The sequence below is a fragment of the Castor canadensis genome, chromosome 3 (genome assembly GCF_047511655.1).
Source record: "Castor canadensis chromosome 3, mCasCan1.hap1v2, whole genome shotgun sequence".
Lineage (NCBI taxonomy): Eukaryota > Metazoa > Chordata > Mammalia > Rodentia > Castoridae > Castor > Castor canadensis.
Genome location: NC_133388.1, coordinates 14,463,553 through 14,480,992, shown reverse-complemented (window position 1 = coordinate 14,480,992; position 17,440 = coordinate 14,463,553). Strand labels below are relative to the sequence as shown.

General features: G+C 39.2%; 1 protein-coding gene across 5 annotated transcripts in view; it reads right to left on the bottom strand.

Moving 5' to 3' along the window:
* Positions 1-564: 564 nt before the first annotated feature.
* Positions 565-17,440, bottom strand: part of Dicer1 (dicer 1, ribonuclease III) — a 71,069-nt gene continuing 54,193 nt past the window's right edge. For 4 of the 5 annotated variants that reach the window (XM_020182402.2, XM_020182406.2, XM_020182404.2 and 1 more), the window contains 6 exons: positions 14,077-14,232; positions 9,923-10,838; positions 8,015-8,283; positions 5,456-5,618; positions 5,290-5,365; positions 565-4,934 (listed from right to left, as the gene is read on the bottom strand). In XM_020182402.2, coding sequence (XP_020037991.2) covers positions 4,769-4,934; positions 5,290-5,365; positions 5,456-5,618; positions 8,015-8,283; positions 9,923-10,838; positions 14,077-14,232 — 1,746 coding nt within the window. In that variant the 3' untranslated portion in view covers positions 565-4,768. The remainder of the gene's footprint in view (positions 4,935-5,289; positions 5,366-5,455; positions 5,619-8,014; positions 8,284-9,922; positions 10,839-14,076; positions 14,233-17,440) is intronic. The other variant, XM_074067215.1, reaches the window with a different exon arrangement.

The window sequence follows — 17,440 nt, the reverse complement described above, 5'->3', positions numbered from 1 at the left end:
AACAATAGAATTCTTTCTTAACCAACAATACTGGGAACATGTTCTAAAAATCTGCAAGTAAGTCTGATGTCCACTTGGTTTCATAATAACCAAATTCAAGTAAGGATTTTGTCAAACATGTCATAAATACTACAGCTGTCAGCTATGACAAAAATTGTTTTTTCTTTGCAGCTCTGAGGTTTGAACTCAGGGCCTATACCTTGAGCCGCTTCACCAGCCCTTTTTTTGTGAAGGGTTTTTTCTAGATAGGGTCTTGTGAACTATTTGCTCGGGCTGGCTTCGAACTGCGATCCTCCTGATTTCTACCTCCTGAGCAGCAATGATTATAGGCGTGAGCCACCAATGCCTGGCTGACAAATTTTTAGAAGAACACACTGGTATTATTTAAGTCTTGACAAAGATAACTGTTATCATATAATTCTACAGGTGGACAGGAGGCAGAACTTGGTAAACAAAATTTGATCATATTAAGACATGCATATTTCATATGATTCACTATGGAATTAAAACATTTCAAACCTTTTCTATTATCATAAAAAAAAAAAGATAAAAGGACACACAAAATGAACAGACCATAACTTTATTGATTTACTTGGCTACAATTATTACAAAAAAAAACAAAACAAAGAAAACAAAACAAAAAACAAACGAAACACAACTAAAGTCACCGTGATCCATAAGGTGCAGACTGCAAGTTTCTGCAGGTGATCACTGTGTGAGCGAGTTACACCGTGTTCCTTAAAAAGCAGCTGCAGCAAGTGACGGTAACATTTTATTGTCACTGAAATTATACGTTAGCTCTACTTGATTTTAGTGATCTTCCTTTACGCTAGCTAGAGCGGAAAAGGCAGAAAGTTTCTTCCTGTTCACTTCTGCTTGCGCTTCTGCTATGCAAAACCTGCCGTGGCAGTGAGCTCTGCATGTATCTGTAATACTTACATCACCTGTGCTTTAATGTCCAAATCAAAATGGACTAGGAAAACAAACCATGATTGAAGTATATTTACAAGCTGGTTCTGAAAGATCATTTCACTGCTAGCGGACAATACGACAGTCTCAAGGCAAATTCCCTAGGTGTTATTACTAGTGTCTCCAACAACTTTCAGAATCATTTTACTACTCCTGGTCTTAAACACATCTTTAAAATTTCTCATGTACGATATAAAATAAAGAAATTTATTTGGAAATAATTAAATTCCAGAAAAGCAGTTGGAAAAATATACCTACTTAGATGTAATTAAAATAACCACGGAGGGTGACACACATGTGGCGTGAGTTCCTCCTCCACAGACAATGCAAACCAGCCAAGGACACAAACATAATTTCAGATGCAGTTTAAAAAGTTGCCTCCATTTGCTGGCTTATATTCTGTGCAAAAGGATTAGATGCCCTAACCAAGCAAGAAATAAAGTTTTAAATCAACAGAGCCTTCCAAGTAGACTGTGGTGGATCTGGGTTCTGATTATTCTCTGCATTCCACAGCCTTGCCTATCTTCAGGTAATGACCGAGACTGTAGCTGTTGTCTTTAGGAACAAAACAACAGAACCAAAGTGGCCTCAAGTCTCCTGTATTTAGGCAAGGTATCTATCTTTCTAAGGGCAAGTGATTGTGAAGAAAGTGAAAATATCAGTATTTTAAAGGATAATTACAGGAGTGTTAGAGGTCATTCTAAATGCAATCATTTCACATAAAGTAAAAGAAAAAAGAAATGTAACAAACATTTTAAAAACACAATTAGGAGTTCAGTTAACAAATCTTTGCCACACTTTTCACAAATAGTAAAAATGCCACAGACAAAAATGACCTATTTAAGTTGTGCAAGTATATGACACATTGCAGGCATTACAATTATCTTTTTTCAGATCAAGAAATCAGAACAGCAGCAAGGCCAAGCCACATGTTTTCCTCTCAGTGAAGCACATTTTTCTTGAGATGAGGTAAAGCATGGTACGAAGTGCAATGCTTATCTGTGCTACATAAACAGAACAGAGGGGAAAAGCTATTAAAAATGCAGCATAGTTAGGACTGCAGAAAGGAGATTATAAAAGAAAGACATTTACAATGAAGGTTTACGCCAGCTGACCTGCGCGCAAGCATCGTAAGGAATTTCTGCAGTTGCCTTTTCACTTGTACCTCACCAGTCCTTACAGACGTGCTGGGCACAGACACACCCACCAGCCGGCTTCCACATTACATTCTGACTCACGCTGCAATCCCAGGCGTGAGAGGATACACACATGGTCGTAAAGTGGGCGACAGAGTGACTCTTTCCTTAACCGACAGATGCGAAACATTTCAACAAATGAAACTAAGGAAACTTGACAGCATTAAAACTCAGCAGCACAAAAGTGTTCATAACCATTTCATACGTCTCACTCATACTTTTTATTTTTTAACTTAGTCACCAGGGGACCATAGAATGCTTCAAACTGTGAGTCAAATTAGTATCAGCTATTTTTCTCCAACGACAACAAAAAAAGAAATAACTACAGTTTGCTGTTGATAAAATATTCTGAATAGTAGCAGGAAATTGGAACCCCTGAGGATGTGTGACCTAATCATATCCAAGTCTGAACTTTTTAATATTAACAAAAAATATTCTTCTTAAAGGTTACAAAATATATATTGAGGCATTTTTCTCCCACCAGGAATCCTAACTGTGAAACAATCTGATTTTTGTGCCAAGAGGCAAGAAAGTCCCATAACATGGGATAAGTGCCTGAGACACGATGCAAAGCCCAACACTCCTAGCTTCAGGTGGTTATAAATTATCAAGAGATCTGTGATGCCATCACAGACCACCCTCACTGACACAATCCACATCCAGCCTTACTTGTTAATTGCTTGGTTTTAACTTGCCATGATGTCTCACATTAAGGTTTCCTTCTTCTTTTTTTTTTTAATCAATAGACATCTGAAGTTCAAAATCAGAATTAAGTATTTTTAAAACAAGTCACCTAAATTAATTTGCTCAAAAAAACTCACTTAGCAATTTAGATCTCAATTTAATGCTGGAGACTCTCAATGCCCCCTTCCCTCAGGGTACCTTAGCAGAATTGACAGCCTCTGTGCTCAGTGTTCACACACACAGAGGCGTTTCTCTGCGGGTGGAGGGTGCAGGAAAAGCCTATTGAAATGTAAAACATGAATGCAGCCTTAGCATCAACTCCAGAATGGTGTGCTGGAAATCAGAGCCACCTCTGCTCAGCTTTCTCAAACTTCCAGCATAATTAATGCAGCAAATTGCAGCAAACCTCTATGTTGGTGGGAGTGCAAGACCAACCCACAGTTTTTAAAAAGGTAAATTAAGAGGTATTATAGTTACACAGTGCAAAAAAAAATTTTAAATTTCAAGCATAATACATAAAACATAGCACCAAACGGGGGAAACGCATGCAAAAGAAAAGAAAAACTGAGGTATTTAAGTGAAGACTGCCTACAGTCTAATTAAAGAAACTTAGGCAAATGCCTGATTTTTTTTTTCCTTTTTTTCCCAAGATGGAAAGAATGAGCTAGTTTATTTAAATTAATGACCTAAATCACAGACGTATCAAAGTTATGGCAGTTTATCGCAATGTTAGACTCCAATGGCATTGCCAGCACGGCTTTGGTAGGTGAAAAGTGCGTGAGACACTGAACGGCACAGCAGGGGTTTCCATGAGACGAAGGTAAAAAGGCGCTCTTGCTTTGCTTCCTTAACCAACCAACTCTAGGATGTGCAGCATATTTTAGGTGTGATATGTCTAAGGATTATTTTCTTAGACAACAGCCTACAAGGCAAAAGTCTTTGCCACAAAACATTTCCACCAGTGAAACTACCTAGCAGGAGGTTTTTCATAAAATTGGGTATTTAGTCAAAGATTATTTTTATCATGATGCCAAAAGAACATCCACAGACTACATATTCTGGTTTTTAAAATGTCTTCAGCACACGTGTCAGGAATTCTAGTATAATCTGGTAATAATTTAAGTTACAACTGGACTAGTGAGCTGTAAATATCACAGTCTCAACATCTAATGCATACTAAAATGAAGGAAATATAAAATAATTTGCTCCAAAACTGACCAGAAATTAAAGAACATCCACGAAGGTTTTACTGTTAAGGCAAGAACCTATTTTTTTTTTTTTAAATGCAGGACTATGTGGTGTAAGAAAACTCAAATTTGACTCACCAACATGCCAGCCTATGTGGATTAAAACTTTTTCCCTTCCTATGAAGTGCAATAGCGATTGGAACATCACGTGGAAAGGCGACACTGGCATGTCTCCCACCAGCCGCTTCCCTGTGCCCAGCCCGTCAGCCATGATAGGGCTGGCCTCTGCATCGACTGAGCATGTTCAGAGGGCTCCATCACATTCCAGGGGCTCTTGAGGGTTAAGCTCCCTGGCCTTCTAACACTAAGCAAAATTGACAGGAATTAAATGCAAAAACTCAAAACAAACAAAAAAAAATCTGTCTATAATTATTTCAAACACTTGCTAAATGTCATCAATAAAGCACTCTTGTGATTTAAACAAAGCAGAAGTGAGGAAAGAAGACAAGATTGTGTTTGCGCAAAAAACTAAAACTACAATTAGTTCCAAAAATTTTATACATATGTTAAATGTTTTATTCTGTTATCTATCTTGTTATCAAACAAACTGTAAATTCTGTCTTCAATTCATTCTGCTCAATATCAACTTTAAATCATCCTTTTCGATTTAAATACTTCCCCCTTAATTCTGGCTTGTTGCTCTGTCTTCTGGTTTTGAGTTCAAGAGGGGTTTCAGCTGTTGGGGACCTGAGGTTGATTAGCTTTGAGGCTTCGAAGGGCTCTTCTTGCTGCTGCAGATTTGGCAATCCTGTAACTTCGGCCGACACCTTTAAACTTCCCCTTTCCTACTACTTCCACGGTGACTCTGACCTTCCCATCATAAGTTCTCTCCGCCGGGCTGTAAAAAGCCAGACAGCTTGAATTAGAAGTCAGAAGTATTTATTATTATTGTCAGTCAGCTTTGCACAGGCACTCTCAGGCTGAGAGTCCCACATAGGAGCTGAAACTGCACAACGGAAACGTGCGTTACGACTTATCGCCAGTTATGGACAAGGCTGCCGTTTCAGCATTGATTCAGCGTTGCTTTGTGAAAACAAAAGGAAAAAAAGAGCAGTCAATCAGACTAAAGATGGAAACTGAATAACTGCTTGCTCAGTGTAAGTATTTTTCAGAATCACAAGTTTATGGTATTTTTGAGAATTTTTCCTTCTTTTAGGTAGATTAATTTTTTTCCACATACATTTTCTGCTTACCTAAATTTGGCAGTTTCTGGTTCCATTTCAAGCAATTCTCGCACAGGGGAACGGGGCACATTTGCAGAAAACTTTTCTGTAATCAAAATGAAAGAACAATGTGAATAATACCCTTGAAGTGTTTTTAAATACTGTTTTTGTTTCTTTCGAAAAAAAGCAACAGTACCTATCAGTGGCCGCATCATAGGAAAGTACACCTGCCAAACGACCTCCAGTGACATCCCACTATCCATGTAAATGGCACCAGCAAGTGACTCAAAGATGTCCCCCATGGCCTTTGGAACTTCAATGTCTTCTTCTTTCTCTTCGTCCTCCTCAGATCTCCTAAGCTATTAGAGAAAAGTCACTGGTAAGCAAAATGGCCACTTTGAAAGGCAGAGCACAGACTTGCACTTCTGTGTAGCTATGATTTCTATGATTTCACAAGAGTCACAAACCAACCATCCAGGGCATGACTCCTACATTGTAACAAGCTTTTCACAAACATCATCTTATCTTAAAAAAAAAGAAAAAAAAAATCCTCACCCCATTTAGTCCTCTGTACTCAGCACAGGGGAAAAGATTATTTCTAAATTAAAACAAAAACTAATTTCACACAGAATTATAATAAATTCAATAAATGTCTGGAAACTCTTTTCAAATTCGCTAATAATCAAAGCAGTGAACATTAGAGCCATCCCTCAAAGTCAGGCCAGAACTGAGTAGGAGAATGCTAATTGGACAGCCCTGGCAAGGATATGCACTGTTTTGGGGTGGTGGAGACTGCCAATTTTGGGCAGGGAAATTCTTTCTGGAAGATTTTTTTCTCTTTTCATTAAACCACTTAATACATATTCACTATAACATAGTATAAATTCAAATTAATAGAAAAAATTTTACGTATGTGTCAAAAAGCCTTTCAAAATTCTAATTCTTTGGCTATGAATTGCAATTCTTTCTGTAGAAATTTATTTTCATGAGGTAACCGGATATTAAGCCTACTTACCACATTCATGTTTACTGTAAGTCCCACCTAAAAGCTCTCTATCCACAAAGGGACATTTAAATAAACGAGCCACATGCAAATCATAATGCCAGTCAACACATGGAAAGACAGCCACAACACTGTTTGAAAAGAACATCCTGTGTATAAGTCCCCATTTTATACTTCATACATATTCATATCTATACACATCAGTAATAACACGTCTCAAAATGAGGCAGCATATTTAGGCAACTTCAATTAAGCTTAATTTTCTTTTCTGTTTACTTGTTTTTTCTGATTTTTCTAAAATAAACACAAATTATTTGTGCAAAATACATAAAAATAGAAGAAAAATTTGATTTTTAAATGGATTTAGCCACTCAAAGTTCTAGAGATTCATATGCTGAGTAGAAAAACAAGATGCTTATTACCCACATCTCGCAGCTCTGAGATAGAAAGGAATTTTAGAACTAAGTTTAATTCTCTTTCATAGCTGAGAAAACTAAGGTCAGAAAGATAGAGAGACTTTCTCAAGATCAAATACTATAAATACTAAATCAGAGCAGCCAGATCATGACATTTCCAACAAGTTTTTGTAACTTCTATACATATATTTGTACAAACAAAAGGAAATAAAAGAATGAACACAAAGTAACAGAACCAGTATGCCCCACTGGCATCAAAAGAAAACTTAAATCTAATTGTAGCAAATTCCTCAAATTTACAGCTTAACTATTTCTACAGAAAGAGACTAGAAATGACATTGGAGCATATGAGTGGCAGCTTTTCCCCTCACCGTGCTGCCTTTTGTGCTCTGGCTCTGATCGTTAACTTTGGGCAAGCGCAGAAGGCGCCAGTGGGAGCAAGAGTCCTCACCACTGGCTTCCTTCAGCGCATGGCTGACTGACACTGCTGGACTTCAAAACCTGGTCTCTCAGCTTTCTCACAGAAAGCCAAACAGCTTCCTTACTTTCCAACAACAGTTTGGGGTAATTTTAAAAAAGGGAAGGTATAAATTAAAGCAAGGACAGTGAGCTAAGAACAAAGTTCTGACTCTCTAAGAAGTCTACAAAAGAGAATGGAAGAAGAAATACGAGTTGGGACCACGGGATGCCAATGAATGCCACCAAAGAGCAGAGAAGACGGAGAAGACCTGAGCACGATTCTTCCCGAAAAAAATCCAAAGCAGTGCCCTGTGCACACACATCAGACTTCACTCCACCACTGAAGAACCTTTGGCTGAACTTGAAGTAGATGCCTCCCGAATTCCAGTGGTCACAAGTTTAGAGGTTGCGATTTTAAATGAGATTTTCCTACTTTATGCAAGTAAAGCAGAATATACATCTGTGATACTCACCTGAGAAATTAGCAAGTATTTCTGATCCATTTACAAAAGAAAGAAATACAGAATAAACCACACTGAGCTTTTAAGTAGGTAAAGCCTACTTTGGGGGTGGAGAAGAAGGTTCACGTCTGTGGCTAGTCTCAATACTAGAAATCTAATCTAATGAAAGGCTGGAAATCAGAAATAACTAAAAACCTTGGCTCCTCCTCTTCACCTGAATGGCCACATGTTCATGGGGTGAGCAGTCATATTTCACAAGCTTACCTGAACCGTGCAGTCACTCTCAGTTCTCCCCAGACAATGTGCAGCATGCAGTTCCGCAGCCCTGGCCAGCCATGAAATCAGACTCAAACTGCCGAAACTCCTAGTTGGATTTCTTCAACACTGAATTCAATGTATTTTTAATTAGTACTAACCTCGGAATCCATCCCTTGCATCTCGTTCTTCTCGAGCTGAAACTGCACAAAGTCATCAATGACGTGGAAGAGCTCAGGAGAAACAGCTTTAAAGTACTTGTGGTAGTCATACTTCACAGCCAGGGATGCAAAGATGGTGTTGTTGACCAGAGCAGAGCGCAGGTCAGTCAGGACCCCTGGGGAGTGCTGCCGTGGGTCTTCATAAAGGTGCTTGGTTATGAGGTAGTCCAAAATCGCATCTCCCAGGAATTCTAAGCGCTGGTAACAATCTGCATGAGGACCCAAAGTGGAGTTATTAGCCCATGCAATAACATTCACACTTTTTCCAAGTCTGTAACCAGCAGAAAGGTCTGTTCTCCAGACTCACTGTCAAGACTTCTACTTAGGATCATTTTCACATGTCTTTCTCAAGAAGAAAGTGATCTGATGTGTACTTACTACAGCCTCTGGGAATTAGGTTTGTGTACTTACTACAGCCTCTGGGAATTAGGTTTTAATGGCAATTTAAGGAAATTTCTTATATATAAACCTTCAAGTCTCCAAAAAGAGTAATGAACATTAAGAAAAAAGCCATTTCTCAGGTGCTAAGGTGACCACAGCCCCCTTCTCTTCTGGTGCTATGCTAGCCATGCAGGTGCTGGGCATCACCAACGAGTTTCCATCACATGTGGCACATTCACGTTCCATGCACTATGCTCTGCTGCCACCACTGCAGTGCCCCACCACACTCAAATGTGGATAAATGACACCATTCCTCATAACTCCTAGATTACATGGGTTACACGAATGACAGATAGGAAAAGAAGGCCCTTTTCTCAACTTGAAAATGCTGAATCTGACGCAAACCTCTCGGTTGAGAAGAATTGTGTAAGTAAGCAAAGACCAGGAAAGATGGCTGTCAAAATGTGAAAAGCTGTCAATGCTAACCAACATCTGATTTGCTCAGTCATTAAAAGAACCATTCAACTGAGGAAACTAAGGCAGGTAAGGTGACCTGTCCCAGAATACACAGTGGGTGAAGAGGCAAAAAACACTGAGCTAGGCTGTAACCCAGAGTGTATGGAAACCATACATCATTTCTCCATAAGGAAAATCAGGATTTACTTATTACATCAGCTTTTCTATCCAGGACAAGAAAGTTTTTAACAATATGTATATTGTTACAGATAATCTTATCCTACACTGTTTATATTACACAAACTACAAACCCTATACTTTGCTTTGATATTCTGGATGCAACACTTACTGCTCTGACACAGAAAACAAAACATAAACTTTATCTGTAGTTCACAAACTGAAGTTAATTTTGGTTGGGGGACTTAATTCTTCCTTCTCTTCTCTTCTCTCAGATTAGGAGCCTATTAAATAAAGGAGGAAAACACAGAGCACAGTAAAAAGTGGAAGATGATAGCAGAGCTGGCTGAGGGACATGAAGCCTTCCTATGGAATAGTTTCTTTTAATCTTTCCATCTTTAGATTTAAAAAAACCCTGAGAGGGGTCTTTTTGTCTAGAAAAAAAAAAAGACATGAAAATACATCCAGAATATATGAATTAATCAAAAACCAAAAAGCAGCCCTGAAGAGGCATGAGAAAGGTACTTGGGCAGGGGAAGATAGGAAACACAGCAAAATCCTAAGGTTTAAATTTCTGTAACTCTGCAGCATATAAAATGACATCTGCAAGAGTCTATAAGAGCTCTTCACTCCCAATTGTCAGGGGTTTTGAAGCAGTTCTTGTTCTGAAAAAGATGAGGGAACTAAAGAATTCTGTTTTCTTTTGCTTCCTCCCCTGGCCATGCGTTTTAAGCACTAAGACTGTACATGCACAGATCATTTTTTATAAGGCCCAAGCAATGCAACTGACACTTTTCTTTTCAGGGACGGGAGTGTGACCCTGGGACTCCTTACCAGTAATAGTGTTGTAGTGGTAGGAGGCATGTGTGAAAGCCTGCAGAAGGTAAGCCTTATTCTTGAATCTGTAGTTAATTTTCTTCTCAAAATTTTCAAACCCCGATATAAGGTGATTCAAGGTTTTATCTGCATCTGGATGGTCAAACATACACCTTGGTGGGATCTTCAAACAGCCATACTCCAAGCCTGTCCGAACAGCAGAGCGAGGGTTGGCCGCCGGGGCTGGGGCCACAGCGAAGCTCCCTGAAAGGCTCTTTTGTTGGCTGCTAAGGCTCTCCCGAGCAGGGCACGGGGCCTTCTCCCGACCAGTCCTTTTAATTACTGGGAGCACCTTCAGCCCCAGTGAACACAGGAAAAGCTGAGCAGCCCTCTCTCCACAGCTGGTTAAATAGCAGCCCAACAGGGCCTCCACACAGTCCGCTATGCTTTTGTCAGCAATGCACTGCTCAGTGTGCAAGTCGTAAGAAATGGACTGTTTTCCTGTGTCAACGCCACAGTTTTCTTCTGATGGATTCCAGAACCCCACTACAAAGTCATCCTCTTCAACAACTTTGCTGGGATCCAGATAGCACATTGCATCCCAAGAACTGTAGTCAAAATCCTCAAAATCTGATGAAAACGGCATACTGCCTAAAGAGGACTTTTTGGGCATTTTCCATTCATATGCAGAGTCAGTGGTTGAAAAAGGAGAAAGAGAAATTTTCTTTACAAAAGCTCCTGATCCCATTAACATGTTATCTATAAACTGTATATGTTCCTGATCGTACTCTAGGAAGTCGTCTTCATACTCGGCCTCCTCCTTGGAAGCCCTCCACGGCAGATCCTCCTCTTCCTCCTCTTCCTCCTCCTCCTCCTCCTCCTCCTCCTCACAGTCCTCATCCAGTTTGCCATTAGCCAGCATGCAGTCTTTTGTCTGAAATGAGGTGGGGGGTGGAATAGGGAAGGAGGGGAAACATAGCTGCTGTTTTTAAAAGGGTTTGAAACTCAATAAAAGCAAGGGTTATGGATAATTTCAAATGACAACCACAAATACTAAAAGGCAACTTTAAAATCATGGCCATTTGTTTTCAATTAACATAAAATAAGTTATTTAATCATATAAACAAAGTAAAGCATGTTCTTTGAATGTTCATTTTCTAAGTTATAAAATGGCCTTTATCCAGTGCAAAGCTGTAAGTTAAGGATTCTGAACATGAATATAAAGTTAGTGTCCGCAATGCAAAACTTCAGCTACGAAGCCTAACTCTGAAAAGACACACAAAGAGCACACTCATACTGATCACAGATCTTCCCTTTGGCTGGCGAAGTTTTAAAACATGATGACCTGAATCTCAAAAGGTTTTCAAATTAATAAAATGAATTTTCAGATACAAAAAGCATTATCTTTTCAATTAACTGAGAGTATAAAAACAGATGAAATTATTTTTAAAATCTTATAACACTAAAAATGCACAGAAGTGTTTTGTAAGTTTTTTTCCTCTCTTCTACTTCAAATCAAAGCACATTTGCTACAATGTAAAACTAACTTGCTTTGCTTAAAAAATAAAAGCAATCACTGAAGTAAGCTCTGAATTTGAGAAATCATGCTTTCCCTCTCCTCTCTGAGCTGCAGTAATCAGGGTAACCGATTAGAGCATAACTGACAAAAATAGAAGAAAATTTAGACTAACATGAAACACAACAATCCAATTTCTGTCAGAAGATCTTTGCTAATTCCAATTTTTTTTTGGCAAAAGCTTATTTGTGAATGACAACCTTAATAATGGGCTAGGATTCAGTAACGATGTAACTTTTTTGCAATGCTAGAAAGATGCCAAATTTCTGTTACACAATAAACACACAAGGGCCCACACACACATACAACACCACTTTACCAAAGCGGGAAAGGCAGGAGGGCATGCTTCAATTTTGACTATACTAACTTTCCAGAGTATTCTGACAAAACATTTTCCAAATGTTTGCCAAGCATTTTTTAAATAGGCAAACATTTCATTTTAAAACAGACTCAAAAGAGATAGGAATACTATGTTTTCCTGAGCAGAAATCATAGCAGTGAGACTAGCAAAATATCTATTACTATATATGGTTCATTGTTTTTTAATTAAAACAATTTTTTTTTGTAGAATAAGGAAGAACACCAAAAGAAACTACAGTGGCAGACCACAAGGAACTATTTCCTGTCAAAACCTCTACATTTTTCCAAGGTAACATGAGATGTTTTTGACTATTGTTTGGTTCTTAAGTCAGAATAGGCCAAACTGCAATTTAAAATTATTTGGACTAAATAATTTTTTAAGAATTAAAAACAAATCCTGTTTTTCTTTAGTAAGGTGCTACCATAGGTGGCTTTTAATCACAAGTAAATAGAGTAATCCTGGGCAAAGTCTTTTAATGCCTCTGGGTTTCATATCTTTCATCTGTTAAAAAAAAAAGGTGGGGGGGAGATCCCTACTACACAGTATGCTTTCCAGGCCTTACAGAATAAATACCAACGTGAAACTCCTTTCTCTGACAGTTTTTTTTTTTTTGGGGGGGGGTTGATTTTGTTGTTTTGCAGTACTGGGATTTGAACTTGGGGTCTTGCTAGGCAGGCATGCCACCACTTGAGCCATAGTCACTTGAGTGACACTTCAAGTCACCTTTCTACCCAAGTTACCTCCACACTCTCTTCTAGGAGACAGTCATATGTAATGACTCACCTAAACCAATTTGCTGACAGGTGGGGAGAATAGGAAGGGCACAAGCAAAATATATCGTGGCTTTTGAACGAAATGCAAGGACCTATTTCAGTACATGTTACTCATTAAAAGAAAGTCTAAGTAGTATTTTTAATGTCTTCCAAGAACCAAAGCTTTGTATTGTATCTTAAAAAAAAAAAAAAACTCCAAATTCCTGACATGCAATGTCGCCTTTATGCTACAATATTTTTAGAGTAAACTATGCCATGAAACAGTATTTACAAAGAATGATGATTTATACTGGAATTTTCAGAGAAATGCAGTATTTTTTCTAAAGTTCAAAATTTACACATTTTTACTAAGGTTCTATATATTCTAAGTAACGAATGTCAGTTATCCACCCTAATTTGCATTAAAGTATTCTTTTAATGTTTTTCCAGATAAGTTCCATTTCTGTGATAAGTCAAATACTACATGAGTTACATACTCAGTAAGTCCAACATGGTATTACACACCTGTAATCCCAGCACTCAGGAGGCTGAGGCAGGAGAATGGAGAGTTCAAGGCCAATCAGAGCTACCTAGTGAGACCCTGTCACAAAAATCAAAACAAAACAATAAAACCAAATAACACCAGGTATAAATCAGAATGGAATCACGGAGCATGTTACCTGCAAACATGTATCTAGAATACTCATGTCCAAAACAAGGCGTGAAGAAAAAATATTTAGAAAATATAACCTGTGAGAGATATGGTGTTACCACTGTGAGCTTGAAATAAACATGAAGTAACACAAGCCACCTCATCATTAACGCAAGAGAACCTGAGGAACAAAGTTGCCTGTCTGTAACTTGGAAGAGGCACGGGAGCTCTCTCCAGCCACTGGCTGGATGGCAGTCAGCGCTGCACAGGCCTCTCAGCTGCCCCCTGGTGGCCTTGGACAAAACAAAGGGAAGCAGCTGTGGCCAATATGTGGAGTACTCAAGTCATTGGCAAGACATGAATGATTTCCACAAGACAGCAACCTTTATGCATGGCATTTTTTCAGTTCAGTTCACAAAAGGAGAAATGGTCCTGAGAAAACCCGGAGCTGCCAAAGCTAGCTTGTACTGAAATGAATTATTCTAGACACAGCCTTGACATCACAAGTCACTGAAAAGCTATTTCACTTAACAGAGCTAAACTGTAATATATAATAGTAAAAGAAAATTTATAGGGTTTTGCTTTTATTTTTAGGTCAAAATATAAAATGTTCTGCCTTTCAAAAAAGTAAGATAAAAAGAGAAATTGTCCTCCATCAAAATGACAATACTTCTAAATTACAGGAAGACAGGCTATTTAAAGGAATTCATTCAACATATCAAATACCTACTCTATTGTAAACATACCAAGGAAAGGAAACAAACAAACAAATAAAAAAGAAATTCTTCAGCTCATCAAAAACTAAATACCTCCAGTTACCAAAAAACTTACCATTTCATCCTTTTCCCATTTATCTGTGTTACTTTTGTCTTGATTTACTACATAACCAGGAGGAAGCCAATTCACAGGGGGATCAAAGATAGACACCACCATGCGGCTGGGCAGTCCCTTCTTTTTGCCAAGGCGATACAGGTTACAGTTACTGACCTTTAGCAGAAAAGAGTCATAAAACACTTGTCCATAAATAGTCACTTAAACATACAAGGCATGTTAGCGTAGCTCAGCTAAGTGTTCTTCACACTACTATAACTGGTCTTCACTTAGAAGGGTCTACGTTTTTCTACCTATTTATGTTAAGAATTTTTAGTTCCTATTTGTTACATCCTTTGGTATAAACTACTTCTAAGTGTGAGGGCTGGAGGTGTGCTACAGTGCTTGTCTAGCATGTACAAAGCCTTTAATTCAAACTCCGGTACCACCCAAGAAAAAATAATAAAACACACAAAAATCTAATGTATACAAATAAGCAAATTATTTAAGAATGAGTCAAAAGGAAATAGTTCAAGTTCTAAGTATTGAAAACACAACCTGATGATAAAAATTGCTAATTGGAACTATCAAAGTTAAAGAGTAAAGAATCCACACAAAAAATCAAAACATTACAATAGTCTCAATGAAATAAGAAGGGAAAACGCCATCAACTCTAGTTATAAAGTGAAAAATGGAATTGTACAGAACTAAAACAATCTTAAATCCCTAGAACCTAAGCCACAAATGTAATTCCAATTGTAATGTTCCCCAGATATTATTCCTGTTTTGGATGGAATTTCAAGATATTGGTTAATCATTTTTAAATGGAACAAAAGGTAATGAAGAGTATTTGTTTATTCACATCAATGAAGTAGCTTTATTGTCTACTTTGGTCTATTTGCTTTTCCTAATCCCTCTGTCCTCCCTCAAATAAGCACATTTCTGTCTAGTTTTTACTTGGAGACTTAGGTCTAAAATTGCTAATCTCATTTTCTAAAAACTCGTTTGAAGTACTTCATGAGCCCTTTCCCATGTAACCCGACTACTAGTCAGCAAACACTCACCCATGAGAGGCACTTGGCTAGGCAACCCTGTGGAAACCAGTCGGAGGGACAGAGGAGCAGTCCTTGCAAACAGTACAGGCTATCAGAAGAAGGGTCTGCCAAGGACTACCACTCTGTGCCAAAGCACTTTCCTAGCTGCCTAAAATGGAACCAATGCAAATATATACTGGCTTCCCTTTCCATGCTGTCAAAATAAAGCATCCCAAGAGGATGAAGTGCAATGAGTACCTAAAGAGAAGGAAAGCACAAAGCCAGCAGGATGGAGAGCCAGGACAGAACTAACGGAGGCCTCAGGAGGAAGCAAAATTCAGAACAGGTAGACTCTAACTGGGGCAACAGGGGAGAATATGCTGAGAGAAGGACCAGCATCAGCAAAGGCACAGGGCTCGGTAAGGAGCACAGGGGTCTGTTAAGAGCAGCAGGAGGAGCACTAGCAACAGGCCTGAGTGTCAGCTAAGGAAGGGGCAGTTATTTCTGCAGGACATCAGGAGTCTGTGGGCTCTGGATCAGATAAATGGATGAAGTTTTGCAATGTAAAATAATCCCTTTCTTACTGAATATAGCATGCCATTTCTTACTTCCCACCCCTCAGCCTGATATTTTTTCCTGCAACCATCCTCTTATGAAGACCACCCTTCAGATCCGACTCTTAAATTTGCAAGTATCCCACCATTTCACTGAACACTTCCTCTTCACATTCTATAAGGGCTAAAATTGCCAACTTTAACCAACTTCCTACATTTCTACCTTCCTTACTACCACCACTGCTACTGTCCCCAACTTCCCAGCCCATACGATTGTTATCAGGGCATCCCCAGCCTGCAGGTTTTAAGTTCATTGGGAAGGCCTGAGCAGTGTGGCCTCTACAGACACATTCCTGACTATCTCAGATCAGCACATGACCTTCCACGAGCTAATCACACTTTCTAGGCAAAATGCAGACACGCCTCCCAGAAGCTTGCTGAGATTAAGCAAGATAACATTTTTATACAATGTTCAGCATAGTACCTGGTGTTAAAGAACACCAGAAGCCCACTAGCATGACAGTGAAAGGCAAAGTCCCCAAGAGCCAGACTGATTGGACTCCTTCCCAGCTCTGCCCTTATGCCACTGTGACCTTGGGGAAGTTAACCTCTACTTGCCTCACTGTCCTTATCTAAAAATGGAGATAATAAAAAGTATACACCTCTCCAAATTACACTATTACATTAGATATAAGCACATAACCTACATAAAGTGATTAGAGTATGGTCTGGCAGAGTAAGCCATTTATGTTAACTAAATTTGTCATGTCTCCTGAAATTATCATTCACCTCAGCCCACTCTCACTTACAGAACTCTGGTTCTATTTCATTTTCTGCTTCTGTGTTTGGTTTTGCATTTCAACCCACAGTACATTCTGATACCAGATTAGTCATTTCAAATGATCAATTTACTAACATCCTTGTTGAAACTCCTTCAGTGGTATCCCCAGTATTCAGACTACATGCAAACTCTTTGGTCTGGCACTGAGGGTCTTCACCATCCAGCTCAGCTCCTGCCTTTTCAAGTCTTTCCTCAGCTATTTCCACACTTTGCCTGCAGCCACCTTTGTCCACTGTGCTAGCATGCTCACTAACAAGCTCTGCTCTGTGTTAGTTCCTTTTGGTTATGGACTGTAAACTCACCTCTTCCATTAACGCCTCCCCCGACTCACAAATGACACTCCTGCCTTCTTAGAGCTTGGTAATTAGCAGTTTTGTAAGTTATTTATCAAGGAGGCTCTTTTACCATCTTAAAGCATTTGACCTTAATTTCCATACTAAATTCAAGAACAAACCCTTCCTTGGGGCTACAGAGCACTTACTCAGAACTCTGGTATCCAGCTCTCTATACTGGGGAGTAACTGAGCTCAGTGAAGCCTGGGACTCTTTCCTTTACCTGGCCCCCAAAAACATGGAAGAAGAGTCTTCCGGGAGAGATGGCACCTTACTCGTGACTGTACACACCTGTTTGCCAACCAAATGCTTACTTGCCTAGGTTAAAGCAGGAGCCCTCTGAATGGCAGCCTTGCCTATTTCTATCCCGTGAAGATCTAGGTGGCACACACATTTGCATGAAGAGGTTTATTTGACCTGAACTTCTATCAATAAGTAAAGCACACAAAGATCAGCTAACCCCCAAACCTGAGTGTGCCATCAGCAAATAATGCACCCACATCACCTGCTGGAACAGTTTCCACAGGCAGGATTTGGCTGGCCTTAGTGGAAAGATGGGGCAGCTGTGCTTGGCTGGTGGCGCAATCTCTATGGGCAACATGTCCCCATCCTTTCAAGTTTCCC